This window comes from Polyodon spathula, chromosome 57 (genome assembly GCF_017654505.1).
Source record: "Polyodon spathula isolate WHYD16114869_AA chromosome 57, ASM1765450v1, whole genome shotgun sequence".
Lineage (NCBI taxonomy): Eukaryota > Metazoa > Chordata > Actinopteri > Acipenseriformes > Polyodontidae > Polyodon > Polyodon spathula.
The window spans coordinates 13281-30846 of NC_054590.1; the positions used below are offsets into that span (position 1 = coordinate 13281).

The 17566-nt window shown below is 44.3% G+C and overlaps 1 protein-coding gene across 1 annotated transcript in view; it reads right to left on the minus strand.

Annotated features, from left to right (window-relative positions):
• Window positions 1-4985: 4985 nt before the first annotated feature.
• Window positions 4986-17566, minus strand: part of LOC121307559 (olfactory receptor 142-like) — a 40633-nt gene continuing 28052 nt past the window's right edge. Inside the window, exons 5-6 of the mRNA XM_041239757.1 lie at window positions 7642-7860; window positions 4986-5063 (exon numbers count right to left, since the gene is read on the minus strand). Coding sequence (XP_041095691.1) covers window positions 4986-5063; window positions 7642-7860 — 297 coding nt within the window. The remainder of the gene's footprint in view (window positions 5064-7641; window positions 7861-17566) is intronic.

A 17566-nucleotide genomic window follows, 5' to 3' on the forward strand; every position in this document is an offset into this window, starting at 1 on the left:
GCCCCGCAAAAGGGATATCATGCGTCAACCTCATGACCTCGGTCCGACAAGACAGGGTAACCATCAATTGTGTTACAGGCTGTCCTGTGCCCGCGTCTAGGTTTACCCTATATAGTAATTGCTCCTTGATACTGAAGTGTGGCTATACTAACGCGCCAGCGCCATCAACATACTTACCTTCAATAGACCAGACCTGTCCCAAAGCGTGTACTAGTGACGTGTCGTTATGTTGGCCCCACACTATGTGTTCTGGCCCCTTAGTTGGTTTGAGTTCATTTTTCAAGTCAACTCCATTTGGCCACTAGATGGCGCTGTTTACTGATAAGGTCTGTTGATTGCTTAAGTTCCTATTTCCTGTAAAGAAGAATCCTCGTTAGCAACGGTGACGTTGTCGCACTGTGGAGCTGCAGATATCATCGAATTTATTTGTAGAAGCATTGTATGTAAGTAAAATCAATAATAACATACATACTCACCTTTCAATTCATGATGATATTTTATATGGATGATCGTTTGCGTGATAGATTTATGTATTTTCTTGATAGTTGCATGGTCGGAGATATCTGTTCTATGTAATTGATCTTGCCATGTTTGGGGAATTATTTTGCATATGGCAGCATATTTCTGAGTTTATGATAATATTATACCATACCTAAAAATACATGCTGTGCTATTAGTGAGAATTAAGCATAGTATTCAGCATACCCGTACTTACGGTTGTTTTCTTTATTTTATTTTAGTTTTACTCAGTTCCTAACACTGTACCTATAAACTGGTGGCAATAAAGCATCATTCAATACTAAAGTTACTGGAAAGAGTTTATCTATCTTTTAAGCTTAAGAAGGGGACTCTTTTGCGGGGGGAGAATAGAAAAAAGACATTATCAACGCTGACTGCACCCTCCGGTGGACTCGAATATCGAAAAAAAGGAAAATATCCAGAAAAAAAAAAAAAAAAAAAAAAAAGGGGCTCTACTCCTCTCCAGTCTGCTCTACTCCCTGTACACATCCAATTGAAGATGTCAGCTTCAGAACATATGAGCCTTGCAACCAGGTCAGAGTGTTCACGTTCATCTAAGTCATCAACGACACTCCAGCAAATCTGCAGCAAGCTTGGCTGCATTAGAAGCTCGCGCCAAGGCTGAAGCAGCACTAGCAAGAGCATCATATACACAGAGAGAAATAGAAGTGAAAGTGAAGAAGGCCCAGCTTAAAGTGGAGGAGACCCGCCTGGAAGCCACATTAGAGGCTCTTCAGCAGGAGAAAGAGGCGGAGGCCGCCTTAGCTGAGGCTAATGTATTTGAGTCAGCGATGGATGCAGCTGATGTGCCACAGCTGGCTGGGGTTGACGACAACAAACAAGGCTCATCCTACCATTCTCTCGAGAGGGCTGAGAAGTACGTACAAGACCAGCAAGACTACATGAACTACCATCAGCCATCAGCAAACAAGGAAGTCTCACAGCCAGACGTCAAGGTTGAATCGCCTCCCCCAGTTGATCACCTGCAACCACGACTACATCCTCTCTCTCGTGCCCCCACTCATACTGGTGTGCCAGCCACCTCAAGACACCCAACGACTCATCTTATCAGAGAGCATGTGGTGAACGTGCCTAACCCCGCCTACAGGCTCCACACCTCACAGTCTCCCAGGTGCTGCGCAGATGACGGACAGCCACCTGGTGTAGAACGTCATGAGTCCAGTAGACCCATTCTGATCGTGCCAATGTTGCAGATCTGGTGAAGTTCCTAGCACGCCGCGACCTCCTCACAGCTGGACTCACCAAGTTCAACGACAAGCCAGAGAACTACTGGGCTTGGAACTCGACCTACTAATCAAGTGGCTTGGGCCAGAATCAGCTGAGCATGTGAGAAGAATGAGGTCCGTCCATGTCAGTCATCCTGCTGCAGCCCTCAGTGTGGACTGGCAACGGCTAGAGGAGTGCTATGGGTCTGCTGAAGCTATGAAGACAGCCCTCTTCAACAAGCTTGAACGCTTCCCGAAGATCTCCAATAAAGACCCCCAACATCTGAGCTGGGTGACCTTCTCCTCGAGTTGGAGGCAGCCAAAGCTGAAGGTTACTTACCCGGCCTGTCCTACCTGGACACTGCAAGAGGAAACAAGCCTATTCTGGAGAAGCTCCCCTTCAGCATGCAGGAGAAGTGGATGTCACAGGGGACCAGATACAAACAGGTGCATGGTGTCAGCTTCCCACCCTTCTCGTTCTTCTCCGGTTTAATTCGTGCAGAAGCAAAAATGAGGAACGACCCAAGCTTCATCACATCCACTTCCAGCGCAGCGCCGCCTAAAGGAGAGAAATTCTCAAAGAGAACGGCGAGAGCCCCTATCACAATGCACAAGACAGAAGTGGACAACGCCATCCAGAAAGATGAATCCAAGAAGGAGGACCCTAACAAACAATGCCCTATCCACAAAAAGCCGCACCCCCTGTGAAAGTGTAGAGGCTTTAGGGAGAAAACCCTAGAAGAGAGAAAAACCTACCTTAGAGAGAACTCTATATGCTTTAGGTGTGTCTCCTCAACAGGAGAACTGTAAAGCTGTCATCCAGTGCTCTGAGTGCAAAAGCGACAAGCATATTGCAGCTCTAAGGGGGGGGCACGCCGGTCCTGCCTCTTGGTCTCACAAAGATGCCGTCAGCTCCTCCACACAGCATGGTGGGAAGGAAGACAATGGGCCCCTGCATGCTCCCTTCGCACAGCGCCTAGCCCTCGGCTGGGTGATAGTGGGAGATGTCTGTCTCGGAGGGGCACACAAGCCTTCACCAGTTAACGCCTTCAAGACAAACATTCTGGAGAACGGACGCCCCAGCTTCATGAGTCCTTGTCTCAGCAGCTTCCATGTTAATGAGAACTTCAGCCACACATACCAGCCTTGAAGTTCTGGCACCATGTCCCTGAAGCAGAGATGCACGCCAGCCGACGTGGCAAGCCTCATGGGCGAATCTGTCTTCTGCTACACTAAGGATGATGACAAACCAGCTCCCTCAATGGAGGATCTCGCCTTCCTAAAGATGATGGAGAAAGAGTTCCATCAGGATGCATCAAACAGCTGGGTTGCTCCGCTCCCTTTCCGTAGCCCACGGCAACGTCTCCCCAAAAACCGCGATCAGGCCAGCAATCGCCTCGCCTCACTCACACGCACGCTCAAGAAACGTCCAGAGATGAAGGACCACTTCATTGAGTTCATGTGCAAAATCTTTGAGAATGGGCACGCTGAAATCGCTCTACCCCTACAAGCAGAAGAAGAGTGCTGGTATCTTCCGATCTTCGGGGTGTATCATCCACAAAAACCCGGAGAGATAAGAGTGGTATTCGACTCCAGTGCCTAGCACCATGGGGCATCTCTGAATGACATCCTGCTTACTGGTCCCAACATGAACAACAGCCTGCTTGGGGTACTGCCACGGTTCAGAAAGGAACCAGTGGCTGTGACAGCAGATGTGCAGCAGATGTTCCATTGCTTCGTTGTTCGTGAAGACCATCGGAACTACGTGCGATTCCTCTGGTATCGCAACAACGACCTGGATGACGAAGTTGTGGAGTACAGGATGCGGGTCCATGTTTTCGGTAATAGCCCGTCCCCAGCAGTGACCACGATACCGACGAAGAACAAGTACGCGGCGGAATCTTGCGGCTCGCTCACGGGGCCTTCGTACATGCATGCCGCACAGTCTGTCCGTATACGTTCGAACGTGTGCCCATAGGGACGGGGTACATCGCTTCCTTTCGAATAGGTGGGGGGGAGACAAGACATCGGGGCACTCAGGAGATTTTGGCCCTCTCCAACTTACGCCTGCACAAGATCGCCTCTAATAAGGCAGAGGTCATGAGAGCCTTTCCTCCAGACGACCTAGTTAAGGGGCTGAAGGACCTGGATCTGAGTGTCGACTTCCCTCCCATGCAGAGAAGTCTCGGGGTGAGCTGGGACATCGCAGAGGACGTCTTCACTTTTCAGGTGTCTTCAGCAGAGAAACCATACACTAGATGTGGAGTCTTGTCGACGATCAACAGCCTGTTTGACCGGCTTGGATTTGCCGCCCCGGTAAGCACTAGAGGAAGGTCTCTACTCAGAGAGCTCACCATGGAGGCTTGTGACTGGGATGTTGTTGGCTTCATCTTTGGTAAGGCTAAGCTCACTCCACGTCCTGAGATCACCGTTCCAAGACTCGAGTTGTGCGCTGCTGTTCTAGCTGTGGAAATAGCAGAAGCAATCGTCGATGAGATTGACATCCAACTCGATGTTGTCACATTCTACTCTGATAGTAAAGTGGTCCTTGGTTACATTCACAACGACGCCAGACGATTCTACATATATGTGAATAACAGGGTGCAACGTATCAGGAGATCTACCAGCCCACAGCAGTGGAAGCACGTCCCTACAGACCAAAACCCTGCTGATCATGCCTCAAGATCAGTCCTAGCAGGCAGCCTGACTCATAGCACATGGTTGACTGGACCAGCTTTCTTGTTCAGGTCAGCAGAGCCAGAAACCCTTCACACACCTTTCGACTTGGTTGATCCCAGATCTGACTACGAGATCCGCCCCCAAGTTGCTTGTCACGCCACCAATGTCTCCAGCAACAAGTTAGACCCCAAGCGCTTCGAGATGTTCTCAAGCTGGCAAGCACTGACACACACAACAGCAAGGCTTGTGCATGTTGTTCACTCCTTGAAGGTAGGCAGCAGCTGCAAAGGATGACACATCTGCAAAAAACCCTTCTCCACCGAAGACCTGGATCAAGCCAAGAATATCATAATCCGCAGTCTGCAACACAACGCCTTTCAAGAGGAATTGGAATGCATCAGAGAAGGTAAAGCCATTCCTAAGCAGAGCCCACTCTTCAGTCTGTGCCCCTAAATTGATGATTCAGGCCTACTGAGGATTGGAGGACGCCTGTCCCAAGCAAGCCTAGGTAAAGATGAAATCAACCCTCTCATCCTGCTTGGACGGAGCCACATCGCGACTCTACTCATCCATCACCACCACGAGCAGGTCCACCATCAAGGGCGCCACTTCACTGAGGGTTCCTTGAGAGCGGCTGGTCTGTGGGTCATCGGTGGAAAACGGCGCGTCAGCAGCATACTCTATCAATGTGTCAATCTGCTGTCGTCCAAGTCCCGTATTATGATAGTTTACATCAGCTAGACCTGCCTTTCTGATTTGATCCTCCTAAAGACTACGTAGGAGGATAGCGACTCAGAAGATGTCTGACTTACCTGTGGATTGCCTCAGCACTGACCCTCCCTTCTCTTTTGTTGGGTTAGATATATTTGGGCCATGGATGGTTACAGCACGTCGCACCAGGGGTGGACTAGCAAGCAGTAAGTGCTGGGCTGTGCTGTTCACATGTATGAGCACCAGGGCCATACACATTGAAGTCATTGAGTCGATGGATTCCTCAAGTTTCATAAATGCTCTGCGACGGTTCCTTTCCATCAGAGGATCAGCCAAACAAATCAGGTCCGACTGTGGTACAAACTTTATCAGGGCCTGCAGAGAGCTGAAGATGGAGGCCGTTCAGAGTGACAAGGAGGTCCAAGAGTACCTGAGTGACAAAGGGTGTATTGGGTCTTCAACCCACCACACTCATCTCATATGGGAGGCAGCTGGGAGAGAATGATTGGCATTACGAGGCGCATCCTGGATTCCACGCTGCTGAAGGTGGGTCCATCCAGGCTTACTCACAAAGTCCTGACTACTTTCATGGCGGAAGTCTCAGCCATCGTGAATGCTCATCCATTGGTTCCTGTGTCCACGGATCCAGACTCCCCCCTCATCTTGACGCCAGCGACACTCCTCACCCAAAAGGTTGCTGTAGTTTCTCCTCCCCAAGGTGAATTCAACGAGAAAGACCTCTTCAGCCGGCAGTGGAGGCAAGTTCAAAGCCTTAGTTCATTTTTTAAGTCAATTCAATTTGGCCACTAGGTGGCGCTGTTTATTGATAAGGTCTGTTGTTTGCTTAAGTTCCTATTTCCTGTAAAGAAGAATCCTTTTTAGCAACGGTGAAAGTCGCTCTGTGGAGCTGCAGATATCATCGAACTCCATCCTTCTTGCAATTATTTGTAGAAGCATTGTCTGTAAGTAAAATCAATAATAACATACATACTCACCTTTCGTTTCATGATGATATTTTATATGGATGATCATTTGCGTGATAGATTTACGTATTTTATTGATAGTTGCATCGTCGGAGATTTCTGTTCTATGTAATTGATCTTACCACGTTTGGGGAATTATTTTGCATACGGCAACATATTTTAGTTTATGATAATATTATACCACACCTAAAAATACATGCTGTGCTATTAGTTAGAATTAAGCATAGTATTCAGCATACCCATACTTACGGTTGTTTTCTGTATTTTATTTCAGTTTTACTCAGTTACCTAACGCTGTACCTACAAACTGGTGGCAATAAATACTCCAGTTACTGGAAAGAGTTTATCTATCTGTTAAGCTTAAGAAGGGGACTCTTTTGCGAGGGCAGAATACTATGTCCGCGCTTGAGTACCACAGGTCCGGTACATCGAGAGGGGCTGGACTAGCCTCTGCCCTAGTCGGTCCAGTAACCTCGCTCTCTCGGTCACACTGCGTTCCCACTCCCTTTGACTGGCGTTTGTTACCATTACAGCACGCTCCCACCAGACCCCAGCCTTGTCTCAAAAACGCTCCCTCCCATTTCGCGGTCCGTTTCTCCTTATTTGTTTTTCTAGGACGGAAAAGAGGGGAAAACATTTCAGGATGAAAACGGAACACATCACCAATTCGTTCTCTTTTTTTTTCTGCCACATTTACGTGTGTGGCTGAGACTGCCATTATTTGAATTAATTGTTTAAAGTTTGGCCAGTCTCGGCCAAGAATAACTGGGTGCGGCAACCTTTCCGCCACCCCGACTACAAGGTGACGTTTTATCGGTCCTACCGATAAATATACTTTTAGTGTGCGGTATGCCGCCGTGTCTTCATGGATACAGGAGATGGCCACCTGACCTTGTGGCTGCCACGACACACCGCCCAAGAGAGCTGTCCTAATCACGACAAGCTCACAACCATTTGTCCACTAAAGCGTGGGTTTTCACATTCCCTAAAACAACATCAATCAGACAAGGCCCCTCCCGACCATTTTCCCCACGCTTACCCGCATCAGGTGCCCAATTGCACGCGACCACGTCACACTCCATGGCAGCGGGGCATGACCTGGCCAGATGTCCCGGCTGGTTTCACCTGAAACAGATAGGAGGGACAGAGGGGGCATAGGTCAGAAATCTGTCCCGCTGCTGGTATGGCAACGGGGCAGGGGCAGCACCTCTACCCCAGCTGGGGGCCAACCTTGGTCTCCATGGGGGGAAGGCAAGGGGGCCCAATGGGGTTGGTGCTCTAGGAGGTCTGGGTCCCGGGAACGAGGGGGGTGGTGGTATTGGAGGAGAGGGAGGGAGAGGTTGGCTGCTCCGAAGTACAGGGGCGGACAGGATTCCGACCCGGGCAGAAGTCAGGGAGTCCTAGAAGTCTTCCGCCAGTTTGACAGCCTCCTCCAGGGTGTCAGGGTTGTGGCGCCGTATCCACGCCTGGGTTTCGGCGCCGATCACATGGCAGAACTGCTCTATCACAATGGCTTCCCCCACCTGCTGGGAGGTCTTCTTCCCGGTGGTCAGCCAATACACTATGTGGTCGCACAACTGCTCTGCAACCACCCTGGGGCGTGTCTCCGGGGCCCTCCGATACTCCCTAAACCATGCCCGGTGGGTCTCGGTAGTGATGTTTAGGCGGCGGAGGATAGCCTGCTTGACCAGGTTGTAGTCGGTGGCGTGATGGTCGCTCGTGGCTTGGTAGGCTGCCTGAGCCTCCTTGATCAGGCAGGGTCCCAATTGGCTGGCCCAGAACTCCCGCGGCCAAGCCGCTGCGGTAGCCAGTCGCTCGAACGCCACCAAATACGCCTCCGGGTCATCCTCTGCCGACATCTTCATCGCCCATGCCTTCGGGGGCGACATCACCGGTGTTGTGGTAGGGGTCGTTGCTGCAGCAACGGCCAGCCCTACCCGTTCAATGAGTACCGTGTTGCGCTCCTCCCTCCTTCTCTCCTCTGGAAGGAAAAGATCAGCGTTACCCTGGCCCCTATATGTAATCCCGCATGATATCTAGGTAAACGGTTGCAGCTGCCTTATTACTTGCAGCTGCCTCTCGTTTACCCAAATCAATACGGTCTTACAACAGAGTCGCGCTTCTTTCCAGGCTGACTCACTTCCCTGACCCGGAAACGAGCTGTCAGGCCAGCCCTTCCAGATACTTCTCCTCTCGTTCTTTAGCGCCCTCACAGGTCGGGAGTAAGATTCATCACCAGAACTCATGTTTACGTCACAACATCGCTCCCACATCCGTCATCAGAAGGCTACACTGCCTCTGCCTCCATTCACATATATATAAAGTTTTTTTGGATGCTTCTCATTCTTGGATTGCTTCGCGCCCCCTTGTTGAGAACCACTGGGTAAATGTGATGGAATAATCACCATACACCTTACACCAGCTGCACATGCACAGTTCACCCTGAGTTGCCTTGATCACAAGTTCTTGAAGACCCTGATGAACGCGAACCAAAGACCACTGAACGACAAGCCTAGCCTCCCCCCACCCAAACCAAGCAGCATCAACAACAGTGAAATGTGCCAATCTGCATAAATAGCATAGAACGGCTATAGGGCTGATATTGGGTTTACTGTAAATAAAAAGCTAAAGTAAAATTATCTCAATATTTGGATATATGAGGAAGGGACATGTGTACACATCTGCAGTGAAATTAGTTATTTTTTTGGAATTTGGAAGTTTTTTTTTTTTTAATACTGGTGCCACTCTGCATAAATAGCATATAATGAAAAACTTCACTGTTTGAAACAGGGAAATTATCCATGCAAGTTAATTGTCTGATAGCTTGACCAGCTTTCAGAACTGTCTGATAGCTTGACTGGAGTGAAAGATATTGGCTGTAGACAGAAACAGAAAGACATCGAAGAGTAAGTTAACACTCTTAGCTAGATAGCCTAGAGGGAGCTATGTCTTGTAGGCTATGTGTATATCTTGATTTTTGCTTTTGCAACTAAATAGATAAATTAACTAGACATAGCGAGAGTTGGAGAATAATTTAGTAGTTTAATATCCAAGTTTAAAACTAAAATTTTATTGAAGCTAAATAAATTAAACCCTGAAAAACGCTACGTGTATCTGCCTGTTTACATTGGTTGCCTGTTTACCCCAGGTTGTGCAGGACCCTCGGCCACACTAGGGGATATAAGAGAGATACAGGCAGCCCCAGGCGATGCGGAGCAACAGGCAGCCCCAGGCAAATGTCTAGACTCGGTAGGCATCTTGCGGTGCAAGGTAGGCAAAATGCAAACTTTGCCACAATCTGACAACAAAAGATTGCATAGATTCTTGCTCAGTCAAAGGTAAAGGCCCTGAATGATGATGCTGAAGTGTGTCACATTTAACGCTTTTAGCTCCACCCTACCCCCTACTCCCTCGCTCACCCAAGTGCACACTCTGTGACATCGGTAAAACGTCATGCAAAGTGTACATTTGCCAAAGGGTGTAGGGTGCAAGGGAATGATCTGGGACTCAGCCTTATAATGCCTCCGGGAGGCACTATCGATTACAACACCGGCACTGAAGAGCTATAGGGCGTGGATTGAAAGTCAAGGACAAGGTAGTAATTGGAGATCAGAAGAAGTTAAGGAATTGTAACTTTACAATTCTAGGAATGTCAGCTACTAAACAGCTACTGAGTACTGCAGTAGAACTTGGGGGCATAGACCCTGCACAAATTCAGTTAATGTGATCAGGGCACCTTTCGAGAATGCAGAGGAAACTCAAAGCGAACAACAGACTGTTCAATTAGTATAAACGTGAACCGCCACTCACAACTGACCAATGACATGCTTGCTGTCAGCCAAAGCGCGTGCTTCAAATTTCTGTTTAAGATTGGGCTATTTACTTGCATTCATGAAAGGGTCAACCTTGAACTCTTCTGATTGGACAATGCACACAGCTTTTACACTTTACAGTACGAATGGATGGGCAACGTGACGTAACACTGAGTGAGAGACATGAAGCTAGCAGCTACCACCAGCAGTCTTGCGTCAGTCAAACGGTAATTAGTCAGAATTTGTGAGATTAAATATAATGGTTTGTTTTGCTTTGAACACAAAATGTTAGTTATCAAAAAATTTAAAACCATAAGTGTGAATTAAATTATATATAGTTATTTTTATTTATAATCATAATGTAGAAGAACGTTGTACTATTTTCAAGTTCATTAAGTCAGATTTGTGAGATTAAATAAATGGTGTCTGCGTGATTTTGATACAAAGGTTAGTTAAAACCAAAAACAACCATAAGACATTAAATTAAGGAAGTTTTTTTATTTACTTAACTAATGTGAATGCACATGATAAAGTTCAAGTAATTTTCTTGGACTCCTTTTTTGTTTGATCGAAGTGTTTCTACAACTGAATAATTTTTGTTAACTATTTGCACACTGGTGCATTTGGTCTACATGTTAACAAAAAGAATGTATCTTTATTTTTGAAAAATGAAATGTCAATGCCAAATAAGAATCGTTCCAGTTGCACCACTAGTGAATGACCAACTTAAAGTTACCATTCCATCCCCGCCCGAATAAAATCCTGCTACGCCCCTGCTGCCCGGGTTTTATTTAAAAGAAAATACTATATTTTTATGGTTGATTGTAAATGGGTAGAGAGTCTTAAGTGCGCGAGTTTCTTTCATGTTTTGCAGCCATCAAATCGTATTAAAATATATTAATAGTATATATATATATATAATATAATATATATATATATATATTAATTATAATTATATTAGGTTTTTGATTCAAAAGTAACTCATGTGAACACACAAAAAAAAAAAAAACTATATAGTATAATATTGTGAAGGTGATCTTTAAACAGTATTTCTAAGTAGATGGCTAGATCAACTTAAATAAACATATATTTAAAACATGGTTAAATTATAAAGTCTAATAATATAACAGTTCGCTATCACTCTAAACTCACCGCAACCACTCTCTCCTCTCCAAAGTTCTCGTCTCATCACATCAGTCACTATATCTCATCCACCACGACCAGCAAGCCACGCCTCCAAAGGCAGCGTGCTCATTATTATGGACGAGCAGCAGGCAATTTCAGGGTGGACTTGGGCGATATAAAGTAGTTGACGAGCCAGACAAATGCATTAATCGTATTAATGGTGAAATGTAAGTGTCAAGCAGTGTCTCCCTATGAATCAAGTTAATTCGTGTGTAAATATTAAGTCATTTTTATCGTGAGACTGCTCAGACTGACACAAGCAGCAAGCTTTTCTGTAGAGAAGAGGAAAGTGCTCTTTGGAACTCCTTATTTCCCAGAACCGCCCGCGTCCGTCGCTCGAAGGAAGGAAGAGAGACGGCCGAGTTGATGGCAGCACAAATTCGTATCGTGAGAAAATCAGACCGACACAAGCAGCACCCCTATAATCTGTTGAGAAGCGGCAAGTGGCTCTTTGTTACTCCTTTTGTCTCATCTCCATCTGAGCCTAGCGTGTATGTTTGTTAGAACGGCCAGTCTGGGGGGAGTTTTACAAATTTTTTGAGTAGTGTGTATTACGATAGAAGCCTGCGAGCATCGATCTATTTAACATAGTAGAATAGCGTACACAACAACAAATCTGTCAACCCCCTCCGAGATTTCCACATTGCAACTGGCGGACGCTTGTACTACACTTTTCATCGCCAACTAGATGACACGCTTTCCGCCTGGGAGTGGATAACGCGATCATTTGTGGGGGCGCCCCCTACGCGCCCTACTTGCCCTCCCAGTGAACCGCTTCAGAAGCGATTACTTTGAAGAGGAGTAGGCGTAGGGGGCGAGGATTTGTTTTGGGAAAGCCTGGCCCTTGGTTGCGTAGCACTTTGTTTGGACTTATGTGGTGTTCGCTCATGTAGAAATGGGACCGTACACCGTGGAATACGGTGGTCTTCGCGGTAAGAAAAAAAAAAATCTTTAAACCAATCGAAAACTTTGAGACTGAAGATGCTGATGCTGGTTGCAGTGGAACCAGTATTGGAAATTCTGCACCAACAACAGAAATAGAAACTAGAGTTGAAGAAAAAAACGATGATGACACGGATGATCCAGGAAAATTAGAAACAACTACCGCCTCTGATTTTCAACGTAATGCGAATTCATTTAAAATAATACTCTGAGTGAAACTTTCCAAACACCTGGGTAACTGAGTCTAATAGAAATTATTATATTAATTATTATTATTATTATTAGTATTATTAACAAACATCTGAAGTGAACCGTCAAACATCGCTCGGCTCGCAAATGATTGATCAACTATCAACTATTCTTTTATATTATTATTATGAATGCTAGTATATTACCCTCTCACTTTGCCTAGTTCAGAGTGGCCGATCGCGGTGAGTAGACAATTTTAGTTACAGCAAGCTGTTTCAGCTCCTACTAGCGATCACTATGCGTGATTAAGGCTTTCTTGGCTAGCTGCCCTATCTGTTAAAATCAATGTCGTTCGCAAAGTCGGTCTATCCAGAGCCATTGCCGCTGTTGCTGCGACAAAGGCTCGAATTTTTTTTTTCTTACTTCTTACGAATTTGTGATAAAATGAATAAATTGTCATGCTGTACTAAACAAAGTTTTTTTGTTGTTGTTGTTGTTTTGTTATTATTATTAATACTTCGCTGTTAGTCTTCATTTTCGTTAAAATACTGACATGGGCCACAAAATCAAAATTTACTGTAATGTGTAACAAATCAGTACTCCCACAGAAATCTATCCCTAGAGCATTGCGCATGCGTCAAATGAGATTGTCTCACAGACACGTCAGATTCTTCTTTTAATCGTGGCTGAAGTAAAATACGAGTGATGTACACGCACAGAAGTTGTCGGCTGCATTTTGCAATAATTGATTGCTTTGTGATGTATATAATGAGTTATGGTTTGTTTTCATTAAAAACGTTTTTGTTGTGACGCAGTGTCGATATTGAATTCAGAACTTGAAAGTAAATAATCACGAAAGTTTTCACGAATGTGAGAATTTAATGTGGCTTGTGCTGTTATGTCTGGAATAAACATGAGTCGTGTAAATTATATTAAAATGCATAATGTATTAGCTATAACGTTGTTGTTTACAAATAACTATATATTTATTTTATATACAGTACAAACACACGAGATTAATATTGGGTGTGTATGCAATAAGAAACACAGCATGCCAAATTAAACTGCATAAAATAGCATAGTCTATGGCTGTAAACCATAGGACCACGTAAATTCGTGGGGCCACGAGATCGTACTGACACTTGAACAGTGTCATGTCAAACCTGTGCCCCATTATCACACACAAATGGTTTGATTGATATTGGGTGTATTTACAGTGAGAAACACAGTGGATACCAAATTAGACAGCTGACAATAGTAGTCTAAAGCTGTATTATTTGGTATTCCCCCATGCATTTCAGGCAGTGATGCTCTCTGAACAATGCAATTCACATAGTATCTTTGTTTTAACTCCAGAAACACATAAACATGCTTCAAATGGCGATACATTTATTTCCAATAAATTTCTTCATAGGCTCACGACGGACACAGAGTCTTTCGGAAGACCAGTGTACGACTATCGATCGCCTGCTCAATATATAGGACATTTATGACACATATGTCCCAAAAGGCACAAGACACATTCGTTGCGTGAATTGTACCTGTTATTTATAATACGTATGATCATTTCCATAAGAACTCGATGCAACAAAGAGGTAATGAAAACCACTTCAACTTATTTTTTAACTGAATTTGTAAGAACCACACACACCGAAGGAAGGTAAAAAAAAAAAGAAAAAGAAAACCACCACCGAAACCACCACCCGCTAGTAAAGGAGTTCTAGCTACGTTGTTTCTCCATTACTTTGGTGAGAGTTGCTCTGCAACATTGACTTAACACTGTACACTTGTAGAGTTACTTATAAGTCCTGGGAACATCTCGATTAATCATCAGTTCCAGCACCATGGCCTTTTGTTGCCAGGGAGCTTGGGTACTACAGTTGAACACTACGAAACGGTGCATTTACGCGTACGATGACCTTTTACTTTGCAACCTAGAATATTTATTGGATCCGGTAGGAATCATCCAGTGTTTTAGTGTTCTTCCAAAGTAGACAATAAGTGTGAAACTTTCACCTGGCCGTACATTCTGTTGGAACCCGTGCATGACTGTAAGCGCGACTGACGACTGTCTCAGCCCTTGATGACCTCCGGAAACGTTGCACGTCAGCCGTCAGCTCTTTTTCAAGGTGCATACCCCCATGGCGGCCATGCACCTTCAGAGCTACAGCATCGGAGGACCATGCAGCTCCGGGCAACTTACAGGCAGGCCCACAGGTGACCGGCCAGTCTGGTGATCCCCATACTATGGGCCGCTTCCTGCACTCCACGCGGAGCGCCTTTACTAGATGCGTCACTCTGGAGTCCCCTTGTTTTACTTTTCATAGGCTTTCTTTAGACTGATGTCTCAAAAATGATCCAAAATGTAGTGCTGAGAATTATAGCTGGTTGACTTCATATTTCAAAATATTGCTCGCTATTTCAACTAATCATGTAGCACTAACAGTAAGACGGGAAGCTTGCAAACTAAAGGTTATAGGCTCAAATCATACATTTTTAAATTTATATAAAAAATTAATTTGCAGTCAAACAAATAAATAATTTTATATCAGTGATAAAGACGTCACAATAAGTGCGCTCACTAACATATTTCCATGTTGACAAAGCAGGTTAATTGTCATTAAACTCGGATATCCTGTAATATAGATATGCGTGAATGAACGTGCCTGGGGTCTTCAAAAATATGTGGTGAGAAAAAAGAGAATGGCATTTTTACCTTACTTTGACATGGGTCTGTTAAATATTACTCCACAGGTTGTGTTTCCTCAGTTTAGTTGTGCAGTGTTAGTAAAACAGTCTGTCCCACCAATGCAGTTATATTTCAAATATGATAGACTATCAAGGCAGATTTATACAGCAGAGTAATAAAATTCATTGCCTAACAAAAACAATTACTACATTATTTGACAAAAAATGATTTTTACTTCTAGTAGGCACAGAACTTTTTTGGGGGGAAAAAAAGTTTCTATTATATATATATATATATATATATATATAATACCACAGTGGCAGTGAAAAAGTACTTTAAAGTATTTGCCCCCTGTCTGAATTTCTGTATTTTTGCACATTTTTCACGTTGAATTTGGTCAGGTCTTTTTGTGGGTTGTAGTAGTATATATAGAGGGAGGTGCTTCTTTCATTTGTTTGGTGTGCAAGGTAATCAAACATCCAATCTTCAGGTGTGAAAAAGTTATTGCCACTCTAGTTAACTTAACCCATTTAAAGGGATAATTAGGGTCAGCTGTTTGAATACTTTGGTTAACAATCAGGCCTGATTTGGGCCAGCCCTGCCCCATATAAATCTGACTAACTTTGGCCCTTACCATGAGAGTGAAGTTGTCAGCCAAAATCTCTCCAAGAGCAATGTATACAATCGTCCAAGAAGTCACAAAGAACCCTAGAACAACATCCAGGGATCTGCAGGCCTCTCTCACCTCGGCTAAGGTCAGTGTTCATGACTCCACCATCAGAAAGACACTGGGCAAAAATGGGATTCACTGTACGTCTCAACTGTGCCACCCCTTTCTGACGAGTGATTCATTCTTGTCTTATTAGCAGAGATCACACGGTGGAAACCTTATGCTACCACTAGTAGACAACATGAATGTCTCTTTAAGTCTGTACACCTTGCAAAAAAACGGTTGGCACCTGGCACAATTCCAACATTTTTGGTTGGGACGTGACAGATGAGTCAAAATTGGAACGTTTTTTGTCCAACATGGGCCCTGTTATGTCTGGTAAAAACCAAACCCTGCATTCCACAATAAGAACCTCATACCAACGGTCAAGCATGGCGGTGGTAGCATCATGATTTGGGGATGCTTTGCTGCATCAGGACCTGGACGACTTGCCATCATTGACGAAACCATGAATTCTGCTCTGTATCAAAGAATTCTACAGGATGAATGTCAGGCCATCCGTCCGTGAGCTGAAGCTGAAGCACAGCTGGGTCATGCAGCAAGACAATGATCGTAAACATACAAGCAAGTCTACATCAGAATGGTTGAAGAACAAGAAATTTAAAGTTTTGGAATGGCCTAGTCAAAGTCCAGACCTAAACCCCATTGAGATGTTGTGCCAGGACCTGAAACGAGCAGTTTATGCTCGAAAACCCACAAATATCACTGAGTTGAAGCAGTTCAGCATGAAGGAGTGGGGCAAAATTCCTCCACGGCGCTGTGAGAGACTGATCAATAACTACAGGAAGCGTTTGGTTGCAGTTATTGCTGCTAAAAGTGGTGTAACCAGTTATTGAGTCTAAGGGGGTGATTACTTTTTCACAAAGGGGCATTGGGTGTTGCATAACTTTCTTTAATAAATAAATGAAATAAGTATCACATTTTGTGTTATTTGTTCACTCAGGGTCCCTTTTATCTAATATTAGATTTTTGGTTGAAGATCTGATAACATTAGTGTCAAAAATATGCAGAAAATCAGACGGGGCAAATACTTTTTCACGGCACTGTGTGTGTGTGTGATATATCTCTATATGCTAATAATTATGATATATATCTCCTATGAAAATATATTGATATATATTATATATCATAATATATATATCAGTCTATTATGCACAGTCCCGGAACGTTCTTGTATCTGAGTCGTTTTTGAAAAAGTGCCTCAAGTACACCGAGACTATATACTATAATAATTCCCCATCATATATAGGGATAAGGGAGACATTGATCTAACAGTATTTAGATATAGACATAGATATATATATATTAATATATGTAAGTTAAACACGAAAATGCTACCACTATACGGGAAATCGTTTTGTGTTCATTTGACATGCTGACCATAATAGACCGAGAAGCTTTCTGCCACTGTTTCGTTCTTTACTGAATTTTTACCATGTTTCTCACACTGCCCCTCTGCATGCTTTGTGCTTTCACGCGATTTGATTGGCTGTTGTAATGCTGAAATTTGCATATTTCTCAATTAGCTTTACAAAAGCCAAGCAAATCGCGTGAAAGCACAAAGCGGGCGGAGCTCATTTGCTTACAAACTCCAGATTTAGCTGGCCAGTTAAATATTTTGCTAAATGTTACATCTTAGTTAAGAGATTTAAGATTTAGTTAAATATTTAGCTAAATGTTAAATCAGATTTATAAATTATATCTGAATGTGCACATTTAAAAATATTTTTATTTTTAGGAAAACACAAAAGGTTTTAAACAATCTGCAATTGCAATGCGATGTATGCTGTTACACAGTAAAGGTAAACACAGCGCATTAACTGGACAGGGGTGTCTAGCCTGGACTACGTGCAGTCACACGACTGGTCAGCGCGTAGCTATGTGCACTGAGGTACTAAACA